General features: G+C 37.8%; 2 protein-coding genes and 1 long non-coding RNA gene across 4 annotated transcripts in view; 2 read left to right on the top strand and 1 right to left on the bottom strand.

The window, feature by feature from the left end:
* Positions 1 to 2904, top strand: part of rph3aa (rabphilin 3A homolog (mouse), a) — a 21791-nt gene extending 18887 nt beyond the window's left edge. For both annotated transcript variants that reach the window (XM_084400086.1, XM_084400087.1), the window contains exons 16-17: positions 55 to 151; positions 2069 to 2904. In XM_084400086.1, the coding sequence (XP_084256212.1) occupies positions 55 to 151; positions 2069 to 2202 (231 nt within the window). In that variant the 3' untranslated portion in view covers positions 2203 to 2904. The remainder of the gene's footprint in view (positions 1 to 54; positions 152 to 2068) is intronic.
* The window catches only part of LOC311284856, a 16883-nt gene extending 8535 nt beyond the window's left edge, over positions 1 to 8348 (bottom strand). The window contains exons 1-4 of the long non-coding RNA XR_014626270.1: positions 8181 to 8348; positions 7280 to 8086; positions 6917 to 7192; positions 6761 to 6849 (exon numbers count right to left, since the gene is read on the bottom strand). This is a non-coding gene — a long non-coding RNA (uncharacterized lncRNA). The remainder of the gene's footprint in view (positions 1 to 6760; positions 6850 to 6916; positions 7193 to 7279; positions 8087 to 8180) is intronic.
* Positions 3040 to 12868, top strand: pla2g3 (phospholipase A2 group III). Its single transcript, XM_084400091.1, has 7 exons — positions 3040 to 7196; positions 8002 to 8134; positions 8327 to 8461; positions 10494 to 10798; positions 10900 to 11029; positions 11212 to 11337; positions 11872 to 12868. Exons 1-7 carry the CDS (start codon positions 6668 to 6670, stop codon positions 12083 to 12085), a joined length of 1572 nt encoding a protein of 523 aa, XP_084256217.1. The 5' UTR covers positions 3040 to 6667; the 3' UTR covers positions 12086 to 12868.

The following is a 12868-nucleotide window of genomic DNA, read 5'->3' as shown; positions in this document are numbered from 1 at the left end:
TTTTCTTTATGTTGTTGAAAATATATTCAGATTATAATTTTTTGGGAATTGCAGGAGTTTAGCTATGAGGTCAAGCACGGTGAACTGGCGAAGAAGAGTTTGGATATCACTGTCTGGGATTATGACATGGGAACATCTAATGATTTCATTGGTAAGAAATATTTCTCAAATTGTTGCTTGATCAGGCCAAAATAAATAAATAATTGAATTAGCACTTGGATGATATTTTTAACATTTTGCACAATATTAAGGCTGACGTGTATTGGTCTTCAACTAATGAAAATGTTTTAAATATAACGGAAAAAAAATTATAGATTCACCATTTGTGATGTGGCAGCGAGCTATAACGCACATGGGGTTGACACTTAAGGGGTTATGTTCATATTGATTATATACAATCAAAGAGTTTGAGGTGCATTTGTATTTATATCTGAAATAGACTGAAAGTATGAAATCATGTACATTCATGTGAGAAGAATTTAGTCATTATAAAAGCTGTTTTATTTGACATGGAGAAGTTGCCTCATGGGGGCTGACATATTTATGTCAGCATGAAACAGAAGTTGTGATAGTTTTTTATTCCCTATTGTGATGTATACCCAAGTGAAACTTATTCTCCAACTAGCAAAAACTAGGGCAGGGCTTGCTTTTGTCCGTGGGGAATTGAATGAATGGTTGTGGTTTGCTATTGGTGGATCTCATGTGAGTGACAGGTTGCCACGCCCTCGTCATCAGAGAAGAGAAGAGATGCCGCAAGAGGGAGGGGAAGTTATTCTGATTCAAGAATAGGAGGGCGCTTTAAAAAAAACACACAAAAAACAATTTATAATAAATATTGCAAAAAAAAACACAAAAAAACTGTCAATTTTGATTTCATGGTGATATTTAAGATCATATGACCATCTAACTACTACATGCTTTGCCGTTTTAAACCCCTGGACACTTTTGCTAGCTGAATAAATAAATCATGGCTGACTGCGAGTATAAATTTTTCATATGAAGCCCAAGATCCACCAACATATCGTCACTGTTGGGCGGAAACTACTAAAAAAACACTATTCAAGAAATGGAAAAAACACTTTTTTAAATAATTAAACACCCCATTGTCAAAATTGATATAGTGGCTTTATATATAGTCAGACACTTGGATGTGTCATTATATTACGAGTTACGAGGTTTTTGACCAGCGGATTTTGGACGTGTGTTTTTTGTCCGTCATTAGAACAGCCGCATCTGAGGCACTAAGTTCATCACATTATGTTTTCATCAGCTTACAGGTAGCGATGCGGTCAATCAGTTTTTTTTCTGTCATTTAGCAAAAAAAATCTCATGTTTTTAAAGATAAAGTGCTTTGCACAGGCTGTTTGAGACAGTACTGGCTGTGATTCGACGACAAATGCTAGACTAAAACACACGTCTTTGCTCCTCAGATACATATAACATCAGCCTTTAGTGTTTGTAGAGTAAAGAGAACGCTGTACTTATTCAAACAATCAGTTCTTCATTAACCCTTGCATTGCAAACAAGCAGAGACGCTCCAAACTGTGTGCGGCACTTCATTCACGATTGAGTTTTGAGGTTTGACTGACAGTTTGAGGAGCCAATGGAGTTACAAGGTTTAGTCACAAGCTCTTTTTAATACTTTTCATTGGTTACGTTTTTGCAAAACCCACAGAAAGACGTCAAGGGTGACCAATAGTAATGATTTATGAAAAAAAAAAAAAATGTTAAAAAACAAGACGAAATATATGAAGAGTTCATATGCAAAAGCCTCTAAGTGCCATCTGAAATTTTGGTGGAATGGTCATTTTTATCAAGCTCGTATATTTAAGTTCAGTAATTTCACTTAAATGGCAATGAAAATGACCTATTAATTGTCATTTAAGTGAAATTACTGAACTTAAATATACGAGCTTGATAAAAATGACCATTCTAGAAGAAATTTTCAGATGGCACTTGGAGGCTTTTGCATCTGAACTCTTCATATAGATATGAGATTTCTGCCTGACAGCGACGATATGTTGGCCAAAATATCAACATTAACTTCTCATGTGTCTTCTCCACACAGGTGGATGCCAGCTTGGTATCACCGCTAAAGGCGAATGTCTGAAGCACTGGTATGAATGTCTGAAGAACAAGGACAAGAAGATCGAACGCTGGCATGTTCTGTTGAATCAAAACAACGTTGAGGCCGATGACTGAGGCGTCATATCTCCAAAGATCTCCTGACAACACACAATTCTATCTTCCAAAACAAAGTAATCTCACTTCCAAACTCATACTGCATAATGTTTTCTTTTCAATCCGAATGAAAGAACAGCGTTCGCCTTTTGCTTCTCCTGAAACCCTGTGCTGAGCTTTAGTGATCCAACTGAGAAAAACCTAAAAAATCCAGTTACTTCTGTATATTTCTCTTTCAGTAAATGCCTTAAAGAACAAAACCTCATGAATACAAATGTGACGCAAATATCTTAGTCATCAAACCCTGCAACCAAATATACTCAAGGACACTGGGCAAAAAAAGGACTTTACTCTTCCAGTTAAAATAGCATGTGAAATGTTGCTATTGTTTGGCATTAGAAATATACACCGTCCTTTTGTTCATTTGTGTTTAATTCAGTGTGTCACTGACGAGGAACACTGTGCATTAGACAAATTGTGAATATGAAGTTTAGAAAAGTAATATTAGAGTTGTGTAGAGTAAATGACAGGTTGTCTAATTTCAATATTGCATCAGCTACATATGGAAAATGTCTTGTTATGTGCATGGACTTCATGGATGTGTTCTCCAAATATATGTTATTGTCATTAAGTTGAATTCATTTATGTAACATGTTTACAGGTATGATAACAGCTGTTGTTAGTTCACAGTGCACAATAAAGTTCTCAGTTATTGCCTATGGATCGGTGATGTGACCTGCGTATGTATATTTCTACAGCTGTCAGGTGAACACTAGAAGTCTCTGGTACGAGGTGCCATGTGACGTCTGGGGGTTTTGGTATTGTGTCTGATGTTTGTAGGCTAAAAGTCAAGGTCATATTCTTTTAAATAATTTCCAAAGCTTTGACCTTCGAACAGTGACGAGGACTTAAAGGTCCCTGGGTCTTTAATCTACTGCCGTCGTGTGTACTTACATCATTATGTAATAGATTAACCCAATGTTCCCGTAAAGCTGCACGCATGCGTCACAATGAAAATATATTTGACCAAAAAAAACCCTTCTTTTTCTGCATCTTCATTTAGATATTAATTTAGAATAGTTTGTTGATTTCATAGTTGCACCAAAAGGAATTGCAAAAATAATGACTTATTGAAGTCCAAAGTTGGATGGGTGTGGTTATATTTTTCTTATTAGAGTTCTGCAGGGATGATGTATTTTTGTTTCATTGTCCTGAAGGCAATGGGTTTTTTGAATTGGGTTTTTGGTTAAATGTCTTCAATAAGGTCTGCAGTGAACAAGGTCAAGATATTTTCACATTTTATTCTATGACATAAAATACATCAGAAATACAGCCTTGTGATTTACTTGTCTTGTTAAAGGTGGTTGCAAGGTTTTTTTTTTTTTTTTACCTCTGGCTATTGTATTCAGGCTTCGCAAATCAAAAAAATAATGTTCATTTTTTGGTCACAGAATTATTGACCTAAAATTATTACTGCAGAATTATTTTCTGCAATAATCCAAAAGTTTTTTTTTTTTTTTTTTTTTTTTTGAGGAAACCAGGGCGATGCTAACTTTCAAATTGGCTGACAAAAATATGCCATCACTGCAGCGCTTTATTTAAAGGTGTTTTCTATGACAAAGAAAACTTTTCTTATTAAGTAGGTTGATTTTCCCACTGACCACCAGGGCTTGACTAACTTTTTTGCTCTTTTGTTGCTAGTGGTTTTCCAAAGTTACTAGCCCACTTTTCACTGGCCATGAGATAACATGAGAAAAACCTGCCATATAGATATTTTTAATATCATCTCATAATTTGGCAGCAGGTATATTAGGCTGCTGTCACTTTAAGATCTGACGCACAGATCCATTATACTGTTACACATGCGTTTTCTTTCTCAACTCTTTATGTGAATACTCGCCAAGACTGGCATTTTGACATTATTTTGTGTGTGTTTGACTGTTTAAGAGCAATAAGCAGCGAAAAAGCACTCAATTTAGCAGTGAGAGGCGGCTTTATGTGGACGCACTTTGGGCTTGAGCACAAAATCTGCGGGATTGAGTAAAATTATGCGCAACACGCTCAATGCCACACTAAAATTCAAGCCCTTTAACACCAACAATATTCATCCGGAGCAAATGAAACGAGTGAGTGAGGAGAGGCGGGTTTGTGTGTCACTCGCTGACGGAGAGATGAGAGAAAAAGCTGCTGGTCTCTTGTGTCTATTCTGCGGAAAATGAGTGTTGTAAGCGTTTCAGATATTTCAGTATCGAAAAATTTATATATATATTTTTAAAGAAGTTTATTATTTCAGATGCCTTTTTAAAAGACTACAATTGAAAATATATATATATTATATATAAAATTCAACCTGCCAAAATGGCCAGTCACTCCGCGTTACACGCCACTGCTGAAATACACCCGCATTTGGCTGGTTGGTGGGTGTTAATGTCAAGCCCTGCTGACATTAATGTCAAGCCCTGCTATCAAAACATTGTTCTGTTTGTTTGAGCCTCTTGGCTGGTTGATACGGCAACACTGAGTCCATCAACAGTGTAAGATCGGGGCGGGGCTATCTGTTTGTCGGACCAATGGCAGACGAGGGGAGTGTTTGTGAAACCTGTTGGTAAACTATAATTTTTTTCCAATTCTTGTTTGTGGTGCTAGTGGTGCAGAAATAACACACATCACTTTCAATAACATTAAAATGAAGGAAAATTGGCTGAACTCCACTCAACATATTATGCTAACTAATTTCCTGAGTCTATTTTCCATGTGTCTTTCTTAAGGCTGTTTTGAATGAATATCCATTACCCTGTACCAAAGAAAAAAAAAAAAAAAAGCACTCACCGGGGGTTTTGACTGTAATGGCGTAATTGCAATTATTCCAAATTGAGCTAAGAGTCAGTTTAAGTATTCCTCTGAGAGCATTCTACCTTTTAGTGAAGTAATAGTTGAAAGAAAACGTTTGTTAGCCTCTCATTTGATTGCAATCTTGTAATTTTCTTTAGTTTCCTCAAGTTTGTGTTTTTCCTCATTTGACGGATGTTAGAATTGCATTTGCCGGTGGAAATACCACCAATAAAAGAGCTGTAATGGTTAACTGATTAGGACCGCATCCAATGGTGACTGGGCAGAAACTTTGTGCGAGTCAGGCGAGGTCTGCGCCAATCAGTGCCGGTGGACACGTACAACAAACCCGCATGACCTTTGCATCCTCATGTAAACACTGCAGCCTCCTGAAGTTGTGTAAATGGGTTCAAAATGAACACTCGCCAAGCACAAAATGCCCAAAATTGGACTTTGGCAGGCATATAAATTTGGCTGGTAACTTTGTTAGAAACTGAAAGATAATATATGATTTAAAATGCAATGATAATCTGAACCTTTCTGACATGAGCATTTCAAATCAAAGGCATGCAGAACCATCAACTGAAGAGAATATTGGGCACACATTTTGTGCTTTATAACGACTTTTATCAACGTGGGTAATCAGTGGGAAAAAACCTGACTTTTATCATTGTGGGTAATCAGTGGGAAAAAAATGACTTATCAATGTGGGTAATCAGCAAAAATATTTTTTTTTTTTTATGTGTTGCGACACATGAAATATTCTGGACTTTAAGTCACCAGAAGGAAAAATTTGAAACACAAATTTTCTTTGTTTTGACAGGTGAAGTTTCACAGAGAGAAAGAAACTGACTGTAAGAGACACTACGTCCGGTGCCGTTTGTCAGTTAATATGCAAAAAAATATGCAAGTTGCAAATGTGTGCTAACATGCATAAAAAGAAAAAAAAATCCAGCTAAATAATGTCTGTTTTAGGGACAAAACAATATTTTTGCATACATAAATAAGCAAATAAATACATTCGAAATATTGTTTGTGTCCGGTAATAAATATTCATCAAATTTATCGTGCACACTAGATAAATAAGCACTTTAGCACAAAATTTAATATAGTAATGCACAGAATAGAAGAGCTGACCTAATGTAATCTGAACACACAAATGTAATAGTTTTGGATCGGATGTTTCTTTCTCCTCCTACGTGGAGTTTGAATCTTTTTGTCACGTTGTAAAGAATCATATATTATGACTAATAAGATATTAAATGTTGCTGAGGGCATTGTTGACACTAATAAAAAAAATGATAGTGATCATCCCGGAGAGATAATTATACTCTCAAGTGGGGAGGGTTTACGATCTAATTTACATCTTATATGTATATGTGTGTGTAGACATCTGTGCTTCCAAGTCTGTGTTTACCAAAGACACACCCCCTTGTGTCATCCCACCCCGTCTGTTCTGATGTGGCCACAATACAGGGATAATCTCACATGCGGATGGGAGTATAAATAAGGAGGAGTTGAGACGCGCTCTCCGCCAGAGCTGAGGGGTTAAAAACCCAGTTACCCAGCAGCACCTCTGGCTATTCATTCATTCATGTACAAATCTGACTTAAAAATACACAAAATTGTGGTACAATTATTCTGTTTGCCATAAAAAATGCAAAGCAACCACCTTTTCCAGGCAGTTGTGTGCCTCTTCATGCTGTCTCATGGTTGTGTCAGTGCTGACAGCTTTAAAAGGAGCACTTACTGTGTTTGGAGCAGATCCACTTCAGCTGGAAGAACACAGTATGCATTTCTGCGGCGGACTCAGACATCTCTTCTCTTGTATAACAGCATCTGGAACAAAAACAACAGCCTTTTTAGCTGCATCACAAGTGATGAGCAATCTGTTATTGAGAGTTACCTGTCCAGGTGTCGGGAGGACGGCTCTTTCTCAGACAGTCTCGATGCGCGCTTCGACATCAGTGAGCTGACTGAACCTGACGGCTCCTGCGAGCCTGCTGGGATTACGGAGGAGTTTACAGCATCCGTCCGGAGGGCCAGAGACCTGATGAGTGTTGAAGCTGATGACGGATCTGTGTACCGGGACACACAGACGCTGCGCCGCTCAAAGAGAGCATGGATGATTCCGGGGACTCTGTGGTGTGGCTCGGGAAATGAGGCTGCTGGCTTTACTGACCTGGGTAAGAAGGATATTTATATACATTTAAATGAAAAAGTTAAATTAAAATTATCAATATTAATAATAATGTGTGTATAAATATACAGTGGGATCCAAAGGTCTGAGATGACATTGTCATTGAAGCACACAATGTTTTCAGTTTGTGTTTTGATCTCTTTTTCTGTTCAGTTTCTTTGTTCATCCTCTTGTCTGATAATTAGTCAGTTCTCTGATCTCTCCCTGTTTGTCACTATGGTTACTAATTGATTTGAGTATTCTGTTCAGGTGTGTCTCGTCTATTATTTCGTTTAAAGGGATATTTCACCGCTGGAAAGATGAATGTGTATTTAAATCGGGTCATTTATGTAGTTGAAATGTGACATTATTTGAGAAGTTGGTGCCTTCTAGACTGAGAAAAGCCAGAGAATGTATTTTTGGCTCATGTGAATGAAAGACAACAACTCCCAGAATGCACTTGCTTCGCTGCCCTACGAGGCCACGCCCAAGCCACGCCTACCGGTTACAGAGGGCAGTATCGGGAGAAATGATCGAAAATGAACGAAAATACGGTCAATCTTAAAAGTGGCTTTTCCATTCTAATTATGCTTTTAAACTAAAGTTTGACTCGTTTAGATTAACAAAAAGAGCCTAGGTTCAATTTTGCAGAGAGTTACTCTTTAAGTTTATGAAAGTTTTGTATTAAATTAGATAAAATGAAAAATAGAAGCTTTTCACTATAGCATTCTCAGACATGTGGACCCCACTGTACAACAAAGAAAAAAAATAAGAAAAAAGAAACATCTTTACCTGTTCTCTTGTCTTTGCAGGCGTCTTTCAAGATACCGATAAATGCTGCAGAGAACATGACCACTGTAAAGACACCATCGGCTCTTTTTCGTACAACCACGGTGTCTTCAACACAAATATCTTCACTTTATCACACTGCGATTGTGACAACAGGTATGTCTTACTTTATTGATTAGAGCGGGAAAAGTGAGCGTCCTACCTGCCAGCATTGAACATTCATCCTATAGTGTTCTGTTGTGTAACATGAGACATGTCCAACACAACCAGAGAGTTATTTGACTGAGCAAGCGTCTTGGATTACTGTATCTCGTAACACCGTAATCAGGTCTTGTGATATCCATTCAGGTTCCGCCGCTGTCTCCTGGGAGTTAACAATACCATGTCCAACCTTGTGGGATATGGATACTTCAACGTGCTCAAGATGCGCTGCTTTGAGTTCGGCCATCGGATGCAGTGTGCCGAGAGGACGTGGTGGGGCATGTATGTATTTGGTTTCATTGGACTCTGCTCTTTTCTGTTGCACAACATTCTCACTTTTCAGAAAACAAAAGCAATGAGAAAGGTAAAACAAGACCTTTAACACTGAAAGTGATTTGGCACATTAGAGTGACTTGTTTGTACACTACCGTTCAAACGTTTGGGGTCGGTACGAATATATTTTAAAGTCTCCCTGTGGTGAAAATCAAGCTTTTAATGTTGTTTATATGTCTATGTGGTGTTTTTAATATTCTTTAAGACAAACCATGTGCAAATTCATAAGTCAACACCATTGCTGAGTATTTTTTTAAGCTTTGTATCAGTAGAAACCCGGTAGTATTTTCGAATGGCCGTGCTTCCCTCCCTCATGTCCCCCTGAGACGAGAGATTTCTGTATTGTGTGTCTGGAAAAAAACCTCAGATGATGCAAAAATCGTCATTTATCGTCATCAGAGGCTTTTTTGTCCAGAGGCGAGAGACTCCAGCCAGTAGGAGGAGCTCGTTCCGCATGTCTTCAACCCGCCCATAGGGGGATCTCACCATAAAACGCCGTCTTTTCAGTTTCGAGTCGACTAGTAGCCTAGCTGTATGATTTCCCCCGATACTGCCCTCTGTAACCGGTAGGCGTGGCCCTTTAAAGGGATAGTTCACCCAAAAATGAAAATTAGCCCATGATTTACTCACCCCGTAGCCATCCTAGGTGTATATGACATTATTCTTTCAGACGAATACAATCAGAGTTATATTAAAAAATGTCCGTCTGCCAGAAGCTAGTTATTTTAGTCGATAAAGTTTTAAATATGGATATTTTTCTTACACCAACGCATCGCTTTCAGAAGGCCTTTATTAACCGGAGCTGTTTGGTACACTTTTCACAGGTTTCGCGTTTAAAGTCTGTGTAGAGTTTCCTGTTAAAACGGTGTCGTGTTAGCGGCCCCTAAGTTAATAACTAATGATCGTTGCGACGGAAGTGAATCAGTCATATTAACTTTAGCTGGAAAATAACTTTATTCAAGAATTGCTATAAAGCCAAAACAATCTCTGTTACTTTAAACTATCCTTGTATCTCTGTAAAGCCGCTTTGGAACAATCTACATTGTTAAAAGCGCTATATAAATGAAGATGACTTGACTTGACTTTTATGATGGATATGATGCACTTGTATAGACATTTTTTTATATAACTCCGACTGTATTCGTCTGAAAGAATAATGTCATATACACCTAGGATGGCCTCAGGGTGAGTAAATCATGGGCTAATTTTCATTTTTGGGTGAACTATCCCTTTAAAATCTGCAGTGAACCAAAGACAGTCTCAAACACACGCTTTGAAATCGCTGGTGTTTCTGACGTCACAAACTACCTTGTAACCAATCAGATCAACGTGTGATCGTCAACGAGTGGATCTCTGAGCTGAGTGAGTGAGTGGAGGCGGGGCTCATTTGCATATTCATGGAACCGCAAATACTAAATGAGGCGAGGGTGTCGAGTTACATTCAACCTATTTTAAGCCATGAAGAATTTTTTTTCCAAGGAAAAAATCTTTAATTTTGGTGATTAAAGATTAGTTTTAAGGGATAAAATTATTGACTACAGGGGACTTTAATACATCAAGCAGCCGTAGAAAAGTGTCTAATAATGCGCTACATGGACTGTCATCCGGTCTGATATTTTACCGGTTAATCAACACGGGTAAATTGCAATCCAGGATTTTTTTAAAAACTGAGGACATGAATTGAATCGAGGAATCATGACAGCTAAATAGAAGCATTAATTTATTTATTTATTTATTTTTATTATTATTTATAAATAATGACAAGCTTATGTAATGGCAATTTTACTGGCAATAATGACAATTTTCGGTCAAAATACAAAGGCACATTTTTTACTGGCAGACACAAAACAAGCAAAAACCTGTCGCACTTTGGTAGCGGTTTGCTGGGAAATCTTGGCACTTCACTGTGATTTGTACATAATCTCTATGCACATAATGTTACACAGTTACAGAAACATTTTTTTCCCCTCGTCATTGGCAGGTGTGTCAATTCTGAACTTACTCAATACGCCGTGGTCAAAGATGCAGCAAACTACACCGACACACTCCCTGAACAAGACATGGAGACTCTGGAAATGAGTTTCAATCAAGCAATCACTTTAGGACAAAACCAGGTCACCAAAAACATGGAAGAATCTCCTATCATACAATCCAAAGAATCAGTTTCGACATCACCACGGCCATCTGCTACAACACTGCTGTCCCGGAAATCTGAAGCTTCCGTAGTCTCAACACACACACCAACCACAGCATTACCCCAAAATAAACCAGACAGGCCACATCAAGGTGAGCTAAATATTACTTACAGTACATTAGATCTGTTGTGAATCAACCAAGTTGAGAATCTTGGAAAAGCTTAATTTTCTTTTTCTTTTTTGGCTTTATAGGCAAGTTGGAGATGTGCGACCTCTACAGGGACCTGGATTCCTGCCATCTACAGATCCCTGCTTTACAAGAGAAGTTCGGTCTACGAAACCCTGACTTGAGAACCCTTTATCACTGTAACTGCACTGCCAGGTGAATGCACATATATCTCCACCCAAATACAACTGATGCCAACTCCATCTTTCCACTAGGGATGCCTGACAACTCATATTTTAAAAACGCAGGTTATTAGTTGCATGACTAGCTGACTAATCGGTTTTAAGCAGCAGAATATTTAGGCTGGTTTTGGGCTAATCTGTTGCTTTCTTTCACAGGTTTGTCCAAAAGATCTTGTCCAAAGAACTGGATGAAACTGACCCTGTGCATTCTCTGTTGATGGACTTCGTGTCACAATCCTGTTTCACCCTACCGCAGTCTGAGATCTGTATTAATGGAAAAAGGTTGGTACTACAGATGTTATGGTTAAATATATCTGGGCTAGCAACTCAAAAGTTGGTTGATGCAGGGTAATGTTTTCTTAAAGGGATGGTTCACCAAATAATGAAAATTCCATCATCATTTACTCACCCGCAAGTTTACCCAAACCTGTATGAATGAAAGATATTTTGAAGAATGTTGGTAACCAAAAAGATGACTTCCATAGCATTTTTTTTTTTTTACATATGGATGTCTATGGGGTCCATTAACTATTTAGTTACAAACATTCTTCAAAATATCTTCTTTTGTGTTCAGCCGAAGAAAGAAATGCATACAGGTAACAACTTGACAGAATTTTCATTTTTGGATGAATTATCCATTTACAGTAAATATGTGGTGCTAGGTGCTGTGAATGAAAATGTGTCTACTAAACAAAGTATAATGTATTACTGCAAATAATAGTGCAAAGAATGGACAGTTAATGCAATGAATCGTAGTTCTTCTGAGGTGGAAACCATTAAACAAAAACCAATCTTTGTGGTGTCTCTTTTATTTAGTTGCTCAACCCATCCAGCAGAAGCACAGCTCATCCAACACTGGAGGAAAGACATGGCAGGTGGGCGACATCTTGTGGACTTCAGACGCAAACTCAAGAGGGTGAACCTCAACCGCTCGAAGAGAAAAGACTCTCCAGTCAGATTATATAAGAAATGCATCAGAATGCACACTAAATTACAGAGACCTCGAGATCCTCAACGAAAACGGTCATAAAGGCGTGCAAAGGGAAAGCAATATAAATATAAATGCTCTTATGAAACAGAGCTTATGTAAGAGTGACTGGGGGGAAACATTTTTCTTCTTAACTCACAACCTGCAAAAACTATTGGTATAGAATTTGTGCTAAAATAGTACTGTGAATATATGTATAGCCTATTGAGAAACACAGGGTTATAATATTAAGTTTAGCCTAATATAATAGGTCAGAGTGTTACAGTTACCTCGTTATGGGGTAATATGGTACAAATTCTTTTTGCTAGCAAGGAATTATGTGCATTTAAAGCAAAATTGTGGTATCTGTCTGCATTGTAATTATTTGAAATGGATATTCAGCCCCATACTTTGAAATAATGCATCTTAAAAATTCTGTTTTCTTTCATAACTATTTTTTACAATTGACGAGCTAGCATAGAGCTTCCATTCAAGTTGAACTTGACTCGGTAAAAACTAGAAATAAGTTTTTATAAGTTTAAATTCAAACCCAGGTAAACTTTATACAGCAGTATTGGCCATCCCAAAATTATTTACATACCTCAAAATCTGTTTTCCGTTATATTTTCCTCCTGAGGCGCAATATCCCCGCTCTTTCTCCTCAGGCAGAGCAGCATGCAATAGCGCATGCGCCGAAATGTCCTCACTCTTGAGAATTTACGATGTTTCGGACTCTACCGAATATTTGCACTATATGTGAATGAATGCAACAAGCGAATGTTGCAAATGTATGTACATTTGTAAATAACATGTAAATGAACTTTAATAAAAAAACATCTTTATATG

This window comes from Rutilus rutilus (genome assembly GCF_951802725.1).
Source record: "Rutilus rutilus genome assembly, chromosome: 25".
NCBI classification, from domain to species: domain Eukaryota; kingdom Metazoa; phylum Chordata; class Actinopteri; order Cypriniformes; family Leuciscidae; genus Rutilus; species Rutilus rutilus.
The sequence above is the reverse complement of the archived record's forward strand: the minus strand, read 5'-3'. Positions and strand labels throughout refer to the sequence as shown.

What these genes read in the sequence shown, in the direction of transcription:
- pla2g3 (XM_084400091.1), top strand. Translation starts at nt 6,668, where the DNA reads ATGCAAAGCAACCACCTTTTCCAGGCAGTTGTGTGCCTCTTCATGCTG. An exon ending in TGCTGGCTTTACTGACCTGG is followed by an intron (nt 7,197 to 8,001) that starts GTAAGAAGGATA and finishes TTGTCTTTGCAG; the next exon opens with GCGTCTTTCAAGATACCGAT. An exon ending in CACTGCGATTGTGACAACAG is followed by an intron (nt 8,135 to 8,326) that starts GTATGTCTTACT and finishes ATATCCATTCAG; the next exon opens with GTTCCGCCGCTGTCTCCTGG.